Genomic DNA, 12,767 nt, shown 5'->3' on the forward strand with positions numbered 1-12,767 from the left:
ATCTTCCTATTATATCACTTTTTATATATATATATTACATAAAGAGCGTAGAGTTGAGAAGGATTAGAGAAATGAGTCCTGTACATAGCAATATAGAGAGGAATATAGTTCTTCAAAATATGTCTAATCCTACAACTTTTTTAAATTCACGTGACTTTTGTTGAACATCAAGTCTAACTCATGATGGTTATTTCACAATCATAGATAATATATATATCAAGTCTCACATTTTTCTTCTCAGCATGATAGGAACCACATAATCTCAAACAATTACATTAGAGCATAATGATCATCAAAGAATCACCAGCAGAAGTAATCATATTTACAAAGCTCGATTCAATATTTACAATCCTTAAGACAAAAAATAAACTATTGTATGCACAAAACTCCACCTGATAAAAGCAACAAAGTTCATGTTGGTTCAATTGACTTTCGATTTAAAGTAGCCCTCTGAACTCAAATCCCTCACTCTTACTATTGTTTGTATCCATATGACTTTTTTTTTCTCTTTCTTTTTTGTATAAATATTTACTCTCATGTTTGAGAACCTAACCTCTTAAAGAGAGGGGCAAACAAAACCCCAAAATAGATAAAGGAAAAGAAAATATATTGACATAATTACCAAAGCTGATAGGAGATCAGCTAAACAGTTCCAAACCCAACAGAAAGTTGGAGTCACAGAAGTAAATATGTAGAACTGTACAGTTTACCCAGTTAAGGACTTCCCTTTCATTTACTTGTCGAGGGAGCACCTTCCAATTGCTTTTGCAATTGCTGCGGCAATAACAAGTTAGTTTGAGTCTGCAGGTAATGAATGTAATGTTGAATTCGTTGCTTATTGGGTGAAGTAAGCGAAAATGGAGAGTTAAGGGATTCAGCTTCCCCCAAAATGAATGAAAATAGAAGAATGGCTTTGGAGTATGATGCAGCAGCATTGTCCTTGTTTTCCATGTATTGATCTACCTGGAATGGACATATAGTTGAGAATGACAAACAGGAAGAGCTTTCAAGGAGAAGACAGGTAGTAATAGGATCAAAGTATAGTTAGTTCACTACATTTAATAAGCTTTGTCAATCTCATCCTTAATCTTTAAATTGAAATTATATGTAATTCATACAATTAAACACTATTGAATTATATCCCTAAATAAATGTTGGCTAGTTTAACACAACATGATAGAATACTGTGAACGATTTAATAAAAATATGGAATAAAACAAATTGTTCAACCAAGGTCTGTCCAGTACAAGTGATTATTTAGTTAATGATGTTGATGACTACATATAATTCTATTTCAAACTTCAGAAACTTAGAACTTTTCAAGGTTTAAGAACTACATAGAAATAACAATAACAGTAAAATTGAAGGAAGGATACTTACAGCACCGCTTTTTCCAAGGGCAATTGCCTTTTGGAATATAATTTCCATAGCATCAGGTATGACAGTTGCACCTGCAAATAATTTCGTAAACAAATTGTCAATGGCAAACTTAACAATCAAAATTGAAACAGAATAGAGCATAAGACAATTCAAACCATCAATCTCTTGGATATTTTGCGATAATTTCTCAGTTCGGTCCACTGCAGCAATAAACCCTAGCTGTGCCCACTTAGAAACAGATGACGGCCTATTAAAATCTACATTTCCTTCATCATTTGCAGCGTAGTCAGCATCTTTCTGAGGAGTTGTAGAATCTATTCCCAAACTAGTTTTTGAAGATTCGCGTTTGTCAGAAGAACTCAGCCAAGTACCACTAATTTCAACGGCTTCCTTCCATAAAGCTAAAGCAACCAGTTCAACTGAAAATGATTCCAAAAACATCCCTGCATTACACTGCATAACAAACAATCAGGGCTCCAAATTCATCCTCAAGAGAATTGATATTTGTACACCCATGATTTGATACTCCATCGAATTCCCATAAAAACAAATGCATGAATTTGAAAATTAGAAAATGGAAATAGAGGTACAGAAAAATGAATCCATTCCCGTATGTGTAACAGTCTAATTTGTACTCACCTTTTCTTGTGACAAATCTGAAAGAACATGGAGATACTGATTAAATAACTGGAGCCTGGTAGAAGGATGCAATATAGATAGTCCTTGTACTTCTCTTAACATAGATGCGGCACGTGCCATTGAAAACTGATCTAGGCTCCTTGAGCTTTCTCCAATATCTCTTGTACTGGCAACAAAGTCCTTTTTCTGGGTTTTGGCTATCATATCCTGATCGATATTAAAAGCATGGGAAACTCTCAATGAACCTTGTAATGATGGTTCAAGGTAATACGAAGAGGTCTCCTCCATTGAAGGACAATGAGCATTCACGAGAACATAATCTTTCTCAATTGAATCCATTGAATCAGAAACTGAGGGCAAAAACGGCCAAACAGAGTGTAAAAATAATCATTAAAATTAAATAAAACAAGGTGAAAAGAGCAGATCTAGATCATGATAAAACAGACCTTCAATCTGATTCAGGGAATGCTGAATACAATCAAGAGATTTTCTTAGCTCATCTAGTCCAAGATTGAGAATTGGCTCAATAGGTTGTTCCCTCACCAAACTGCAAATGTTCTTCCCTTTGGATATGCTGCTATGTACGGATGAACTAGTGATCTCTGCAGCTATGTTAGATGGCTCAATAAGTTGTTCCCTGACCGAACTGCCAATGTTCTTCCCTCTGGATGTTCTGTTACGTACTGTTGAACTAGTGGTTTCTGAATCTCTGTTTGATGACTCAATAGGTTGTTCTAAATGGGACTCAACCTTTTCTGCCTCCAATGACTGAACAACAGGTGTTGTCTCAACAGCTTGATTTGATCTACCATATAATACATATCAGTTATGCTATTTCTGCTTCCTTGTGTACCAAGTATCAATCCTTATCATGAACACCAGATCCACGCATACCAAATGCATTGAAAGAAAATATATAATCTCTAAACAGCTGAAAATTATACCTTGGCTCCTGAAAGTATTTGTGATCAAAGAACTCCGTGAATGAAAGCCGTTCTACTGAAAATTGAAAGACTTACGTTTTAATTTTCTATTTCTATTTGATCTTTTTGGAACTTAAGTATAAACATTAATAATTGTATTTACTAGTACAAAATCTCCAAACATAAATCCACCACCTCCAGTTAATTATCCCAGCACCCTTGCACACTTACAAACTGCATCGCAGCAACAAATACCTGGATTTTGACGTAAAAGGCTTCTGCAAAGATTCACAGCGTCAGGATGTAGCACTTCCAAGGCACCTTTAGGAAATTTTAGCTCAGTGGATTCAGAGATATTCTGGAAGAGCTGTATCAAGCATGGGGAGTCAGGCAATGAAACATCATTAAAAAACAATCAAGTTGCAAGCTTCATTAGTTATATCTTTAACTTGATTGTGAATGGTCTAAGCCTCTAAGGTAACCACTAGAGTAGATAAGTATGCTAATTCCCCAACCTGAGCTGGATGATTGCCACTATATGGAAGCTTCCCTGTCAATAGCTGATAAAAAATTGCTCCCACACTCCATAAATCAGCCTGCACATATGCATACGAATGAAATCAGAATTGAAGAATTTAAGCAGAATGATTTAGAATGGGACAGCATTTTGTTAATGCTTTATTACCTTGGCATCATATTTTCTGTTGTTCATAATTTCCGGAGCCATATACAAAGGTGAACCACAAAGTGTATCGGCCAATGTCTGATTTGCTAAGGACCTGAGAAGAAAACAAGTTAGTACACTTCACTCATCTATATATTACACTTCACAGATGTTGAATTTGAATTCTCAATATTAGTTACTGCAAGCAGTAGAGTCGTATATCTTGTTTGTCTTCAGCTTTACAACAGAGCTACTTGCTAAATCCTACAGAATGGACCTGACAGGTTATGATATATATTAGATTACAGGTATTGGTAAGAGAATAAAAGGTTTGACGTCATTTTACTGTTTTTATATCTGTGAATGTCCAAGCCGATTATTCATAACAGTTTGGCCCTCTACTGTATTTGATTGTCCAAAGAAACTCACAAGACATTATAGTTCAAGTGGGTGTTCACCATGAATTGAACTCATATCTTTTAAATTCTTCGTTATTTACATTAACACTAATTAACCACTAGGCTAACTCAGGGTGGTTGATAGAATTTTTCACATTGAAATTTAAAGTTCCTTCTGACAACAGTATGACAAAAATAAAATGAAGTTATGCAACTGAATTGTCAGAGTAAAATGAATGAATACACAAGGACATGAAAGAAAAAAATCCGAACAAAAGAAGTTTAACCTAACAATGTAAAAGGCCCCAACCAATCATGATTACAAAAAGGCCAAGTAGAAATCAATCTCTATACCAAACCAAGTAGAAATAAACTTCACAAACTTTGCCTTTCTCCGTAGATGAAGGATTCAGGTGCACCTCCTCCAACATCAAACCATCTCTATACCAAACCCCACATATACCAAACAAGGTCCTCCAATGAATCCAAAGAAACAAAGCAAACTATTAATCCCACAACAAATGATCAAGGTCCTCTTCATGCCTCGGGCAGAGAACACACCATTGTTGAAACAACACATAGAAAATGCCTTTGGACATGATCCAGAGGCATCACTCTTCGATGTAAAATCTCTCACACAAAAACTTTAACCTCTAAATCTGTGGCCTTTTACAGGGGAAGAAACTAAGGCACCAAGTAGAGAAAGACAACATGAAGAAAGAATGACAAAAGAACTTCCTAGAACGATAGGAGAACCAAAGTTGAGCATCCCTTTTCCCTGGAATCAAAGGATAGTCTTGCAGGATAAAAAAAGGCCTAACACGTCAATCATCCCTCTATCATACAGAAGGATGCTGAAACCCTAAAGAAATCAAAGAAGATTAGAGGAAGGCACAAAAACCCATGATGTAAACTGTTGTCCAAGAGATGATACAAATGAAGATACAAAGCACACAAAGGCTTATCCCTAACCCAGCAATCCTCCCAGAAATACTTGCCCTACAGGACGATGAATAAACTGAAAAAGTTTTTACTAAGGCCCTAGAAATAGCTAGAAAAGGACGGAAATTCCGAGGAAATCACTCTCTAAAGGTTTTTACTAAGGCATCTAGAACCACCACTCGAATGGTTGAGGGTTATACCTACTTACATGATCGTCCCATGGCACAAAGTGTCAAGCTCCACGAAAAAATACACAACCACTTTACCAAGAAAGTCTCATTACGCCTCAAGTTCCAAGTTCCAAGTTCCTAAAGCTCCTAACTCCATAAGCTTTAAGCTTCACCACCATCGCCTAATCGTGCATGAGTCTCTTTGTTACAAGACTCTTATTCTTTCTAACTCTAGGCCAATTGTGGAAAAATGAAGCATTGACTTTCCATCCTTGGCCCATGTTACCTTAATTTTTTGTCTAGAGCTAGGATCCTCCCTCCGAATAAGGATCTTAAAATTCCCCCTTAAGGGAAATGCACTGCCGCTTCAACTCTCTTAGTAAGATCCCCTCCTCCATCACACCTACAGTTCTAATCCTTCACATAACTTTTTCCTTTCCTTCTCTTGAGATTCCCAAACACTGAAAGATTCCACTTGTCTCTCATCCCCTCGATAAGCATTATTCTTGACACAATCAGTAAACTGAAATCTATGTATGAAATCATTGTAAAGCAACTAGGAATAAGAATGCACATGTTGCAAGATCAGGCTTCACCATGCGGAAGTAGAAAATCAAATCAAAAGATGACAGAAAAAGGTTTTAAATGTATAAAAGAAAACGTTGAAACCCCCACCTTGCAAATCCAAAATCTCCAATCTTCAACAGCGGAGTCCCTTCTTTAGAAGACAACAGCAAGTTCTGCAAATTGAGCCAAGAAAAAGGAAAAGGGGAAAGAGCCAAAACATTTGACGTCAAAATCATATCATACTGATAAATTTGACAGATAACCATTCATAAGGTTAAGAACAAGGTCCTCATCCAAAACCACGTCAGGTTGAAGATAAGTTTTGACATTAACAGATACATAGCAGCAAGAAGATGGAAAATATCAAAGCCTTAGAATCTCGACATTTTTGAGTTGGATGAAGTCTGTAATACCTGGGGCTTCAAATCTCTATGAATGACATGTTTCTCTTGGAGAACTTTCAAGCCAGAAGCTGCCATATCCATCACACAAAATCAACCTTACTAAAAAAGAAAGGGGGAATAGCCAAACACACCCATTGATAACAGAAACGCCTCAAATCATTGAAGGCATTGATAATGACAAAAGTACTAATCACCAAAAGCCAAGTACAGCGTACGCCAAATACATTGTATAAGATACTCGTGCACTTTGCATATATTCCCAAACAAAGCAGACCAATTGAAAACAGAGTAATAACATACCCAATTGTCTCATTAAGTTTCTAGAAACTTCTTGGGATACTTTTCCATGGCGATTAATAAAGTCCCAGAGGTCACCACCAGCACAATACTCAAGTATAAGATAAATCCTATCATCAGTCTGCAAACCAATCAGAATAAACTTCGCTTAAAAACATTCAACCCTTAAAAATCACAAGTGTAAACACAAAGGAAACAAAAAGATTTGTAATAAAAACCCACTTGAATGGCTTCAAAGAGATGAATGATATTGGGGTGATTGATAGTTCTGAGAATAGAAATCTCTCTGAGCAAATTGTCACTAACTTGGGGAAGAAACTTCTTTCTATGAATCTCCTTAATAGCAACAACCGTACCCAAGTGCCTATGCCTTGACTTCCACACTACGGCGAACGAACCCGACCCGATTCTGGTCTCCAATATATAGTTACCGATCAAACAGCAGTCTTTGCGGTTTAAATCATCAAAATCCATAGCGGAATTTAATGAACACAGAACAAAAACAACCAGTTGACTGAAGAAGAGCAACTGGGTTTTGTTATGGGTCGGGAAAAAAGACGAAGCACTTGGAAAGTTCCATGGGAAAGACTTCAAATTTTGAGAGAATGAGAGTAAAGATTTGTGGGTTTTATGGGTAAATGAGTGAGAAAATAATTAAGATTATGATTGAAGAGAAGCATTTCAAGAAGAGGGAACTCGTTTCTTTTGAGTTTTTTCTATTGATTTTTCTGTGTAGATTGATGGAATTTCAAAGAAAATTCGTTAAGAGCCAAGTTTTATTGGGTTCAGAAGAAGAAGATGAAGAATTTCAAAGTATCTTTTATCATCACTATCACTTCATCCATATCATGTAATATTAAAAAAATAAAATCAACTCTTTCCAAAATTTAGGTTTGAAAAAATTCTCTATATTTCTTTTCTCCCTCTTCTCACGCCACTAACTTTATGAACAATATATATTGTTGTCTATATTGTTGTCCTCGGCTAGTTCATGTTTCCAAAGGATTTGTTTTTTGTTTGAATATTTGAAAATTAGTTTGAGATGATAATCAATTTCACTTTTTTTAATTTTATTCTTTAAACGAAACAAACTTGAAGAATCTTAAGTGAAATATTTAGCTTTCCTTTATTGAGTTATTAAAAATGTATAATGATCTTTTCTTACTTCAAAATAGATTTTTTCCATTCTAAAACTTTATAATTTGGATTACTCAAAATATATTACTAATCTTATTTTGTCATTGATTAAATCACATTCCTATTTTCTCGAAATTTATTTTGATGACTTGTCATTCTTATTTATGGTAAATAAATAAGGCATAGAAATTGAGAAATAGAATGATCGTCAATTAATCCTTCATAATGTATGCTCTGTTTTATTAGTCCAATGATATGTTGTCAACATTGATTTGTAACAACATTTGCTCTACTATATCATTTCTTATATATAACTTTTACAAAGTGGATACTAAGATATGTATCTTCAAATTAAATTCCAAACAACCAATGCAAAGTTCTCATCACTCAATAAAGCACTTTCAAAGAGAGGTATTTTGATAGGCAGAAACTAGCATGTTTTTTAAAACTAAACTTCTTCATGGAGCAAGGATTGAGTCAGGAGACATTGATATCATTTGAAGGAGGCTTGAATTGGAAAAAGTTTCCTCTATTGAAGGCCCTCTCGTGCTGCCTCCGTCAACAAAGACGACGTTTTCTTTCATTACATGTGTTAACTCCTTTGAAACATCGCTCATTCGCAACTTCCCATCTCGCCCGAAAAGCAAGCATCTTGTGGCAAGATCGGCTACTATCTCTATTTGCTCTTTGCTATGAGGAGGTTTCTCATGATAGTATAAAAGTGGATCTACAACCTCTTCTAACTTTCCGATTCTAATCTTTTGCAATGCTACCATTGGGAGGTCTGAATTCTTTAACCCTGTTACCATTTCAAGCAACACAACTCCAAAGTCATAGACATCATTGTTGTGGAATGATGATGCTTCAAGAGGGTGAGATTTGTCTTCGGTTGGAGTGCTTTGTAACCCAAATCCTAAAATTTTACTCGAGAAATTTGTGTCGAGAAAGATATGACACGATTCGAGATGGTTGTGGAAAATTGGGGGAGACACCTCACATTGTAAGAATGCAAGAACACTAGCCGTCTCAGTAGCAATTTTCAATCTTCTATACCAATCGAGCGTTTGTTTTGTCCCTTTATGATGATGCAAATGTTTCTCCAGCGTATCGTTATCAGGATGCTCATAAACGACCAATAGAGGGTTGTCAGGGTCGATGCAACAACCAAGTATGTGGGCGACATGTTTGTGTGCAAGTACATACAAAACCTCAATTTGGGATAGGACACTCATCACATCATCTTTGTTCTCGCATTGCAATCGATGCACAACTACTCTTGATCCGTCTCCGAGCACTCCTGCAAAGATTGCTCCGTTTCGACTGTCCACAAGCCTAGCATTGTCCTCAAATCCTCTGGTGGCTTGTTGTAGCTCATGGTAAGTGAATAAATGAGTCCTGCAAGCCTTTTGGAGCAAAGCATTGGTATGGGAAGAGTTAAGCGTGGTTTGTTTGATTGGTCGTTTTAGTATGCAAAAAAGTCCAACCAAAGAGGCTATAATAAATAGAGGAGCAAGAACTCCTGCAAATTCAACATATAACAACACACAACATTTCATTAGTAATAATGAATAGACGGGTTCAAATTGCATCATACAACTTTTAACTTTGTTTCTTAAAATTGCAAAAAGTAAATAACAAAAGCAAAGAAATAAACAAAAAAAAAAAAAAAAAAGTGTCAAATGATAATATCAATTAGGGCTCAAACTTTTAGATCTCTTTAGGAGCCAAGTAGTTGGTTACTTGTAAAATGCATTACAAGACATTAATTACTCGAAACAAAGTTAAAACTTCATATATATATATATATATATATATATATATATATATATATATACACAAATGATATTTTAGTTAAATTTCAATCCAAAAAAATCTTTTTTTTTTTCTTTTAGAAGTAGGCTTAAGTTTAAAAAATAAATATAAAAATTCAAATAATTATAAAAAAATTGTCAAAAATGACAAATTTGATAAAAGATAACAACATTTTAAATTCTATGGATAATAAACATTAATAGACACTAATATCCTTCTATAAGTGATATTGATAAACAGTTGTAGAAGGTTTTCACTTTTTATCATCAATAGAATTCAAAATTTTGCTATAATTTGTAAATATTTTAATTTATTTTATCATATTTGAAAATGCCCCTAAAAAATATAAATTCTTAGTCAAACAAAACTCTATTAAAAAAAAAAGAAAGCTTAAATTTTAAGTGAATTAAAAAAAATACAAAAGTAGAATAGACATTAAATACCGGTAAAGATGACAAGTTCCTTCTCACGACGTAGTTTAGTATTGCAACTACTACCATACTCCTCACGTCCATTCTTAACACAAGCTACATCAAAAGAAAGATCAAGAAAGCAACCGAAAACATAAATCAAAAGAAAAAAAATGCACCAATAAACTAACACTTCTAAAAGAATGAGAAATATAACTAAACAAGTTTTACTATCTTTCACTAATAGATTCAAAGATTCAAAGAATGGGATGTATATTTGATATTTGTGAGAAAGAAGAAAAAAAGAAAGAAGAGAGGAGAGTTTGATATATTACATTTGAAGCAGCCAAATCCACTGGCATAGCCATCTCCAACAAAGCCATGAGAGCAAGAACAACGAACACCATCGCTAACATTCGTAGCATTAACAACAAATCCATTCTCATCACAACTCGTCAAGTTCCTCGGAAGTCCCCATTCCAATTTCATTCCTCTTTTCCCCATCCTCCACCCTTTCTCCACCACCCAGCTCGAGAATCCCCTGCATCCCATCTTCGAAAACACTGAAAAATCCTCTCTGTTTCTCCACAAACTACGATCACTCAACGGGTAACAGCACGCCGGCGGATAATTCGTGTCACACGAAGGTAACACAAGGTTTTGGCAACTGGGTTTACAAAGAGATGAATCATTACAGTCGTAAAGAGCGAAAAGGTTGTCGTCGGAGATGGCGAAAAATGGGCTATGAGAAACAGGGGAAAATGAGTTGAAGTCGTTGTAATGGCGGCAGGGAGACGGGCCGGGGAAGTCGACTAGAACGGCATCGGAGAGGAATTGGAGGATGCGGTAAGATTGGAGAGTGAGGTTGAGGAAGAGGGAAGTGGAGTTGAGGCAGTAGAGAAGAAAGGGGTCGGGGATTGAGGGATGAATGGTGGTGTTGAGGGAGAAGGGGAAGGGGATTTCGAGGTTGCCGCAGACGGAGCTGTGGACGGGGCAAGGAACAAGGAGGAGGAGAAAGAGGAAGAAAGAGAGAATGGGGAGAGAGATTTGTAGAAGAAATGGGAGAGAATGTTGTGGTGGTGGTGCTGCCATGGGAGAGGAAGAGAGAAGAAACAGAAACAGGGGGATTAAAAACAGAGTGTCTTTTCCTTTGTTATTTGTGCAAAATAAAACTAGTTGGGAACTTAGGAGAACATGAAGTTAGAGTTGATGGTAGAGATAGACTTTCCCATTTCCGGGGATCCACTTCTCAACTCTATGCTTTTCTTCCTAAATTGTTTTACTTTCTCTTTCTCTTCTTCTAATCAAATTATATCAACAAACAATTCTTTTATTTAATGACGTAATTGACTTTCTAAGTGTTTACTAACAGTAAAAATGTGAATTTAAAAGTTTGATTTTAAAAGGAAAATAAGAAGAGTGAGTTCTTGAAGTAAGGGAGAGTGGGGAGAAATGGTGTCCGTAAAAAGGGATACATTTGGTAGTCACATACTTGTGGGATGTCGTGCTCTTTTCGATTCACTCTCCATTTTCTTCCCAAATCTCTCTCTTTTCTATGCTCCCATGGGTTCCTTCATTTCTTTTCTTTTTTTATCTTTTCATACTATAGATCTAACCTTCCTATTAAACTCTTTCCTTTTCCATCTTCAATATGTTATCTATTCCAAATGACTCAAGCACATGGTCTAGGGGCAACTCATCCTCATGGGGACTAGAAGACTAATACCTTTCAAACCTAATTTATTTACCATTTTGAGTCTAGAGTTTAAAAGAATATCATTCGTAATAATAAATCTAATCTCTATGTCGTATTTATGTAACAAAACTATAGCTATACAATTTGATGGGATGTACATAGAACCATCTATCCATCAATCCGAGTATATATTTAACTTAAAATATAATAAATTTAAAAGTCCAAAATAATAAAATAAGATATTTTGAAACCACATACATATTTGCATCTTTTCTGCTGCCAATATATACTTCTTTTTATGGGTAACCTAAAATTTGTACTTCCAAGTCCAAGACTAAGGTCTCTAAGTACTCCACCTTACTTCTCACCCAATGCATTGCATTAGTGATACTTTGTTTATGATGGAGATTAAAAAATCATATAAACATTCATAAATTAATTTATATTTTAAAGATCTTTTTCCTATTAAATTCTCATTCATTCCTCTTTCTGCCCTATGATATAATAATATAATACTTTAGGGAAAAAAAAAGAATATTCACCTCAATATGATCTAATTGGTTTTATGTTTCCTTTCATGAATAAGCTTTGTCTCAAACTAATTGTATATTTTTTGTAATATAAAAACAAAGTCTAGTTTTTCTTTTAAGTACACCAAAATGTATGATGTATAGTTTGGTGATCAAATTGAATATTTGTAAAATGTGATGAAAAAGAGTGCAACGATTGTTTGATATTGAGACTTGAAAATTGATTTAATTATATAGATGAAGGGTGTGTTAGGATTACATTTTAAAATGTTTAAATTTGAAAAAAAATATTTTTTTTAAGAAAATTGAAGTGTTTGGTAACTTTACGAAATGTATTTTTTAAAAAATGAGATTGAAAAATAATTCATTTAAAAAAAAAACTCAAAACCAAAATTTTAAATACATTTTAAAGAAAGTGTTTGAAAGAAAATGTATTCTTAAAAAACATTTTGGTTTTTTCCATAAATATAATCCAAACGCGCTCTAAATTCACGGATAGAAATCATGTTTTATTTATAAATTTAATTTAAATAAGTTATATGTGTAATTTATTTCGAAGAGTTTCTAAAGTTAATTACAGCCCTGCAAGTAACAATTTATATCTCATAATGCAAATTTGAATCGTTCTTTCGTTTTCTTTCTTTGATCTTGAGTTGGGTTGAAAGAGATTATCGTTGCATTCTGTTAGATCATAGTAGGTTTTCAAGTAAGCATAGCAATCCACATGGAACGAATAATTATTTAAAAGACAATGCTTATTTTTTTAGTTTGAACATTACTATTGTATACAATTTGTTT

General features: G+C 34.6%; 2 protein-coding genes across 2 annotated transcripts; both read right to left on the reverse strand.

The window, feature by feature from the left end:
• Positions 1–248: 248 nt before the first annotated feature.
• On the reverse strand, positions 249–7,249 carry LOC101221622 (serine/threonine-protein kinase ATG1a). Its single transcript, XM_004140588.3, has 13 exons — positions 6,607–7,249; positions 6,388–6,505; positions 6,097–6,155; positions 5,792–5,856; positions 3,628–3,721; positions 3,458–3,538; positions 3,198–3,309; positions 2,964–3,018; positions 2,466–2,824; positions 2,020–2,369; positions 1,536–1,833; positions 1,381–1,451; positions 249–963 (listed from the first exon to the last, which is right to left on the reverse strand). The coding sequence occupies exons 1-13, from the start codon at positions 6,856–6,858 to the stop codon at positions 730–732; spliced, it is 2,148 nt and encodes a 715-aa protein (XP_004140636.1). The 5' UTR covers positions 6,859–7,249; the 3' UTR covers positions 249–729.
• Positions 7,250–7,733: 484 nt separating this feature from the next.
• Positions 7,734–11,013, reverse strand: LOC101221381 (probably inactive receptor-like protein kinase At2g46850). The gene is made up of 3 exons (XM_004140587.3): positions 10,079–11,013; positions 9,777–9,860; positions 7,734–9,040 (listed from the first exon to the last, which is right to left on the reverse strand). Exons 1-3 carry the CDS (start codon positions 10,833–10,835, stop codon positions 7,980–7,982), a joined length of 1,902 nt encoding a protein of 633 aa, XP_004140635.1. The 5' UTR covers positions 10,836–11,013; the 3' UTR covers positions 7,734–7,979.
• Between the last annotated feature and the right edge of the window lie 1,754 nt (positions 11,014–12,767).

Source organism: Cucumis sativus, chromosome 6 (genome assembly GCF_000004075.3).
Source record: "Cucumis sativus cultivar 9930 chromosome 6, Cucumber_9930_V3, whole genome shotgun sequence".
Lineage (NCBI taxonomy): Eukaryota > Viridiplantae > Streptophyta > Magnoliopsida > Cucurbitales > Cucurbitaceae > Cucumis > Cucumis sativus.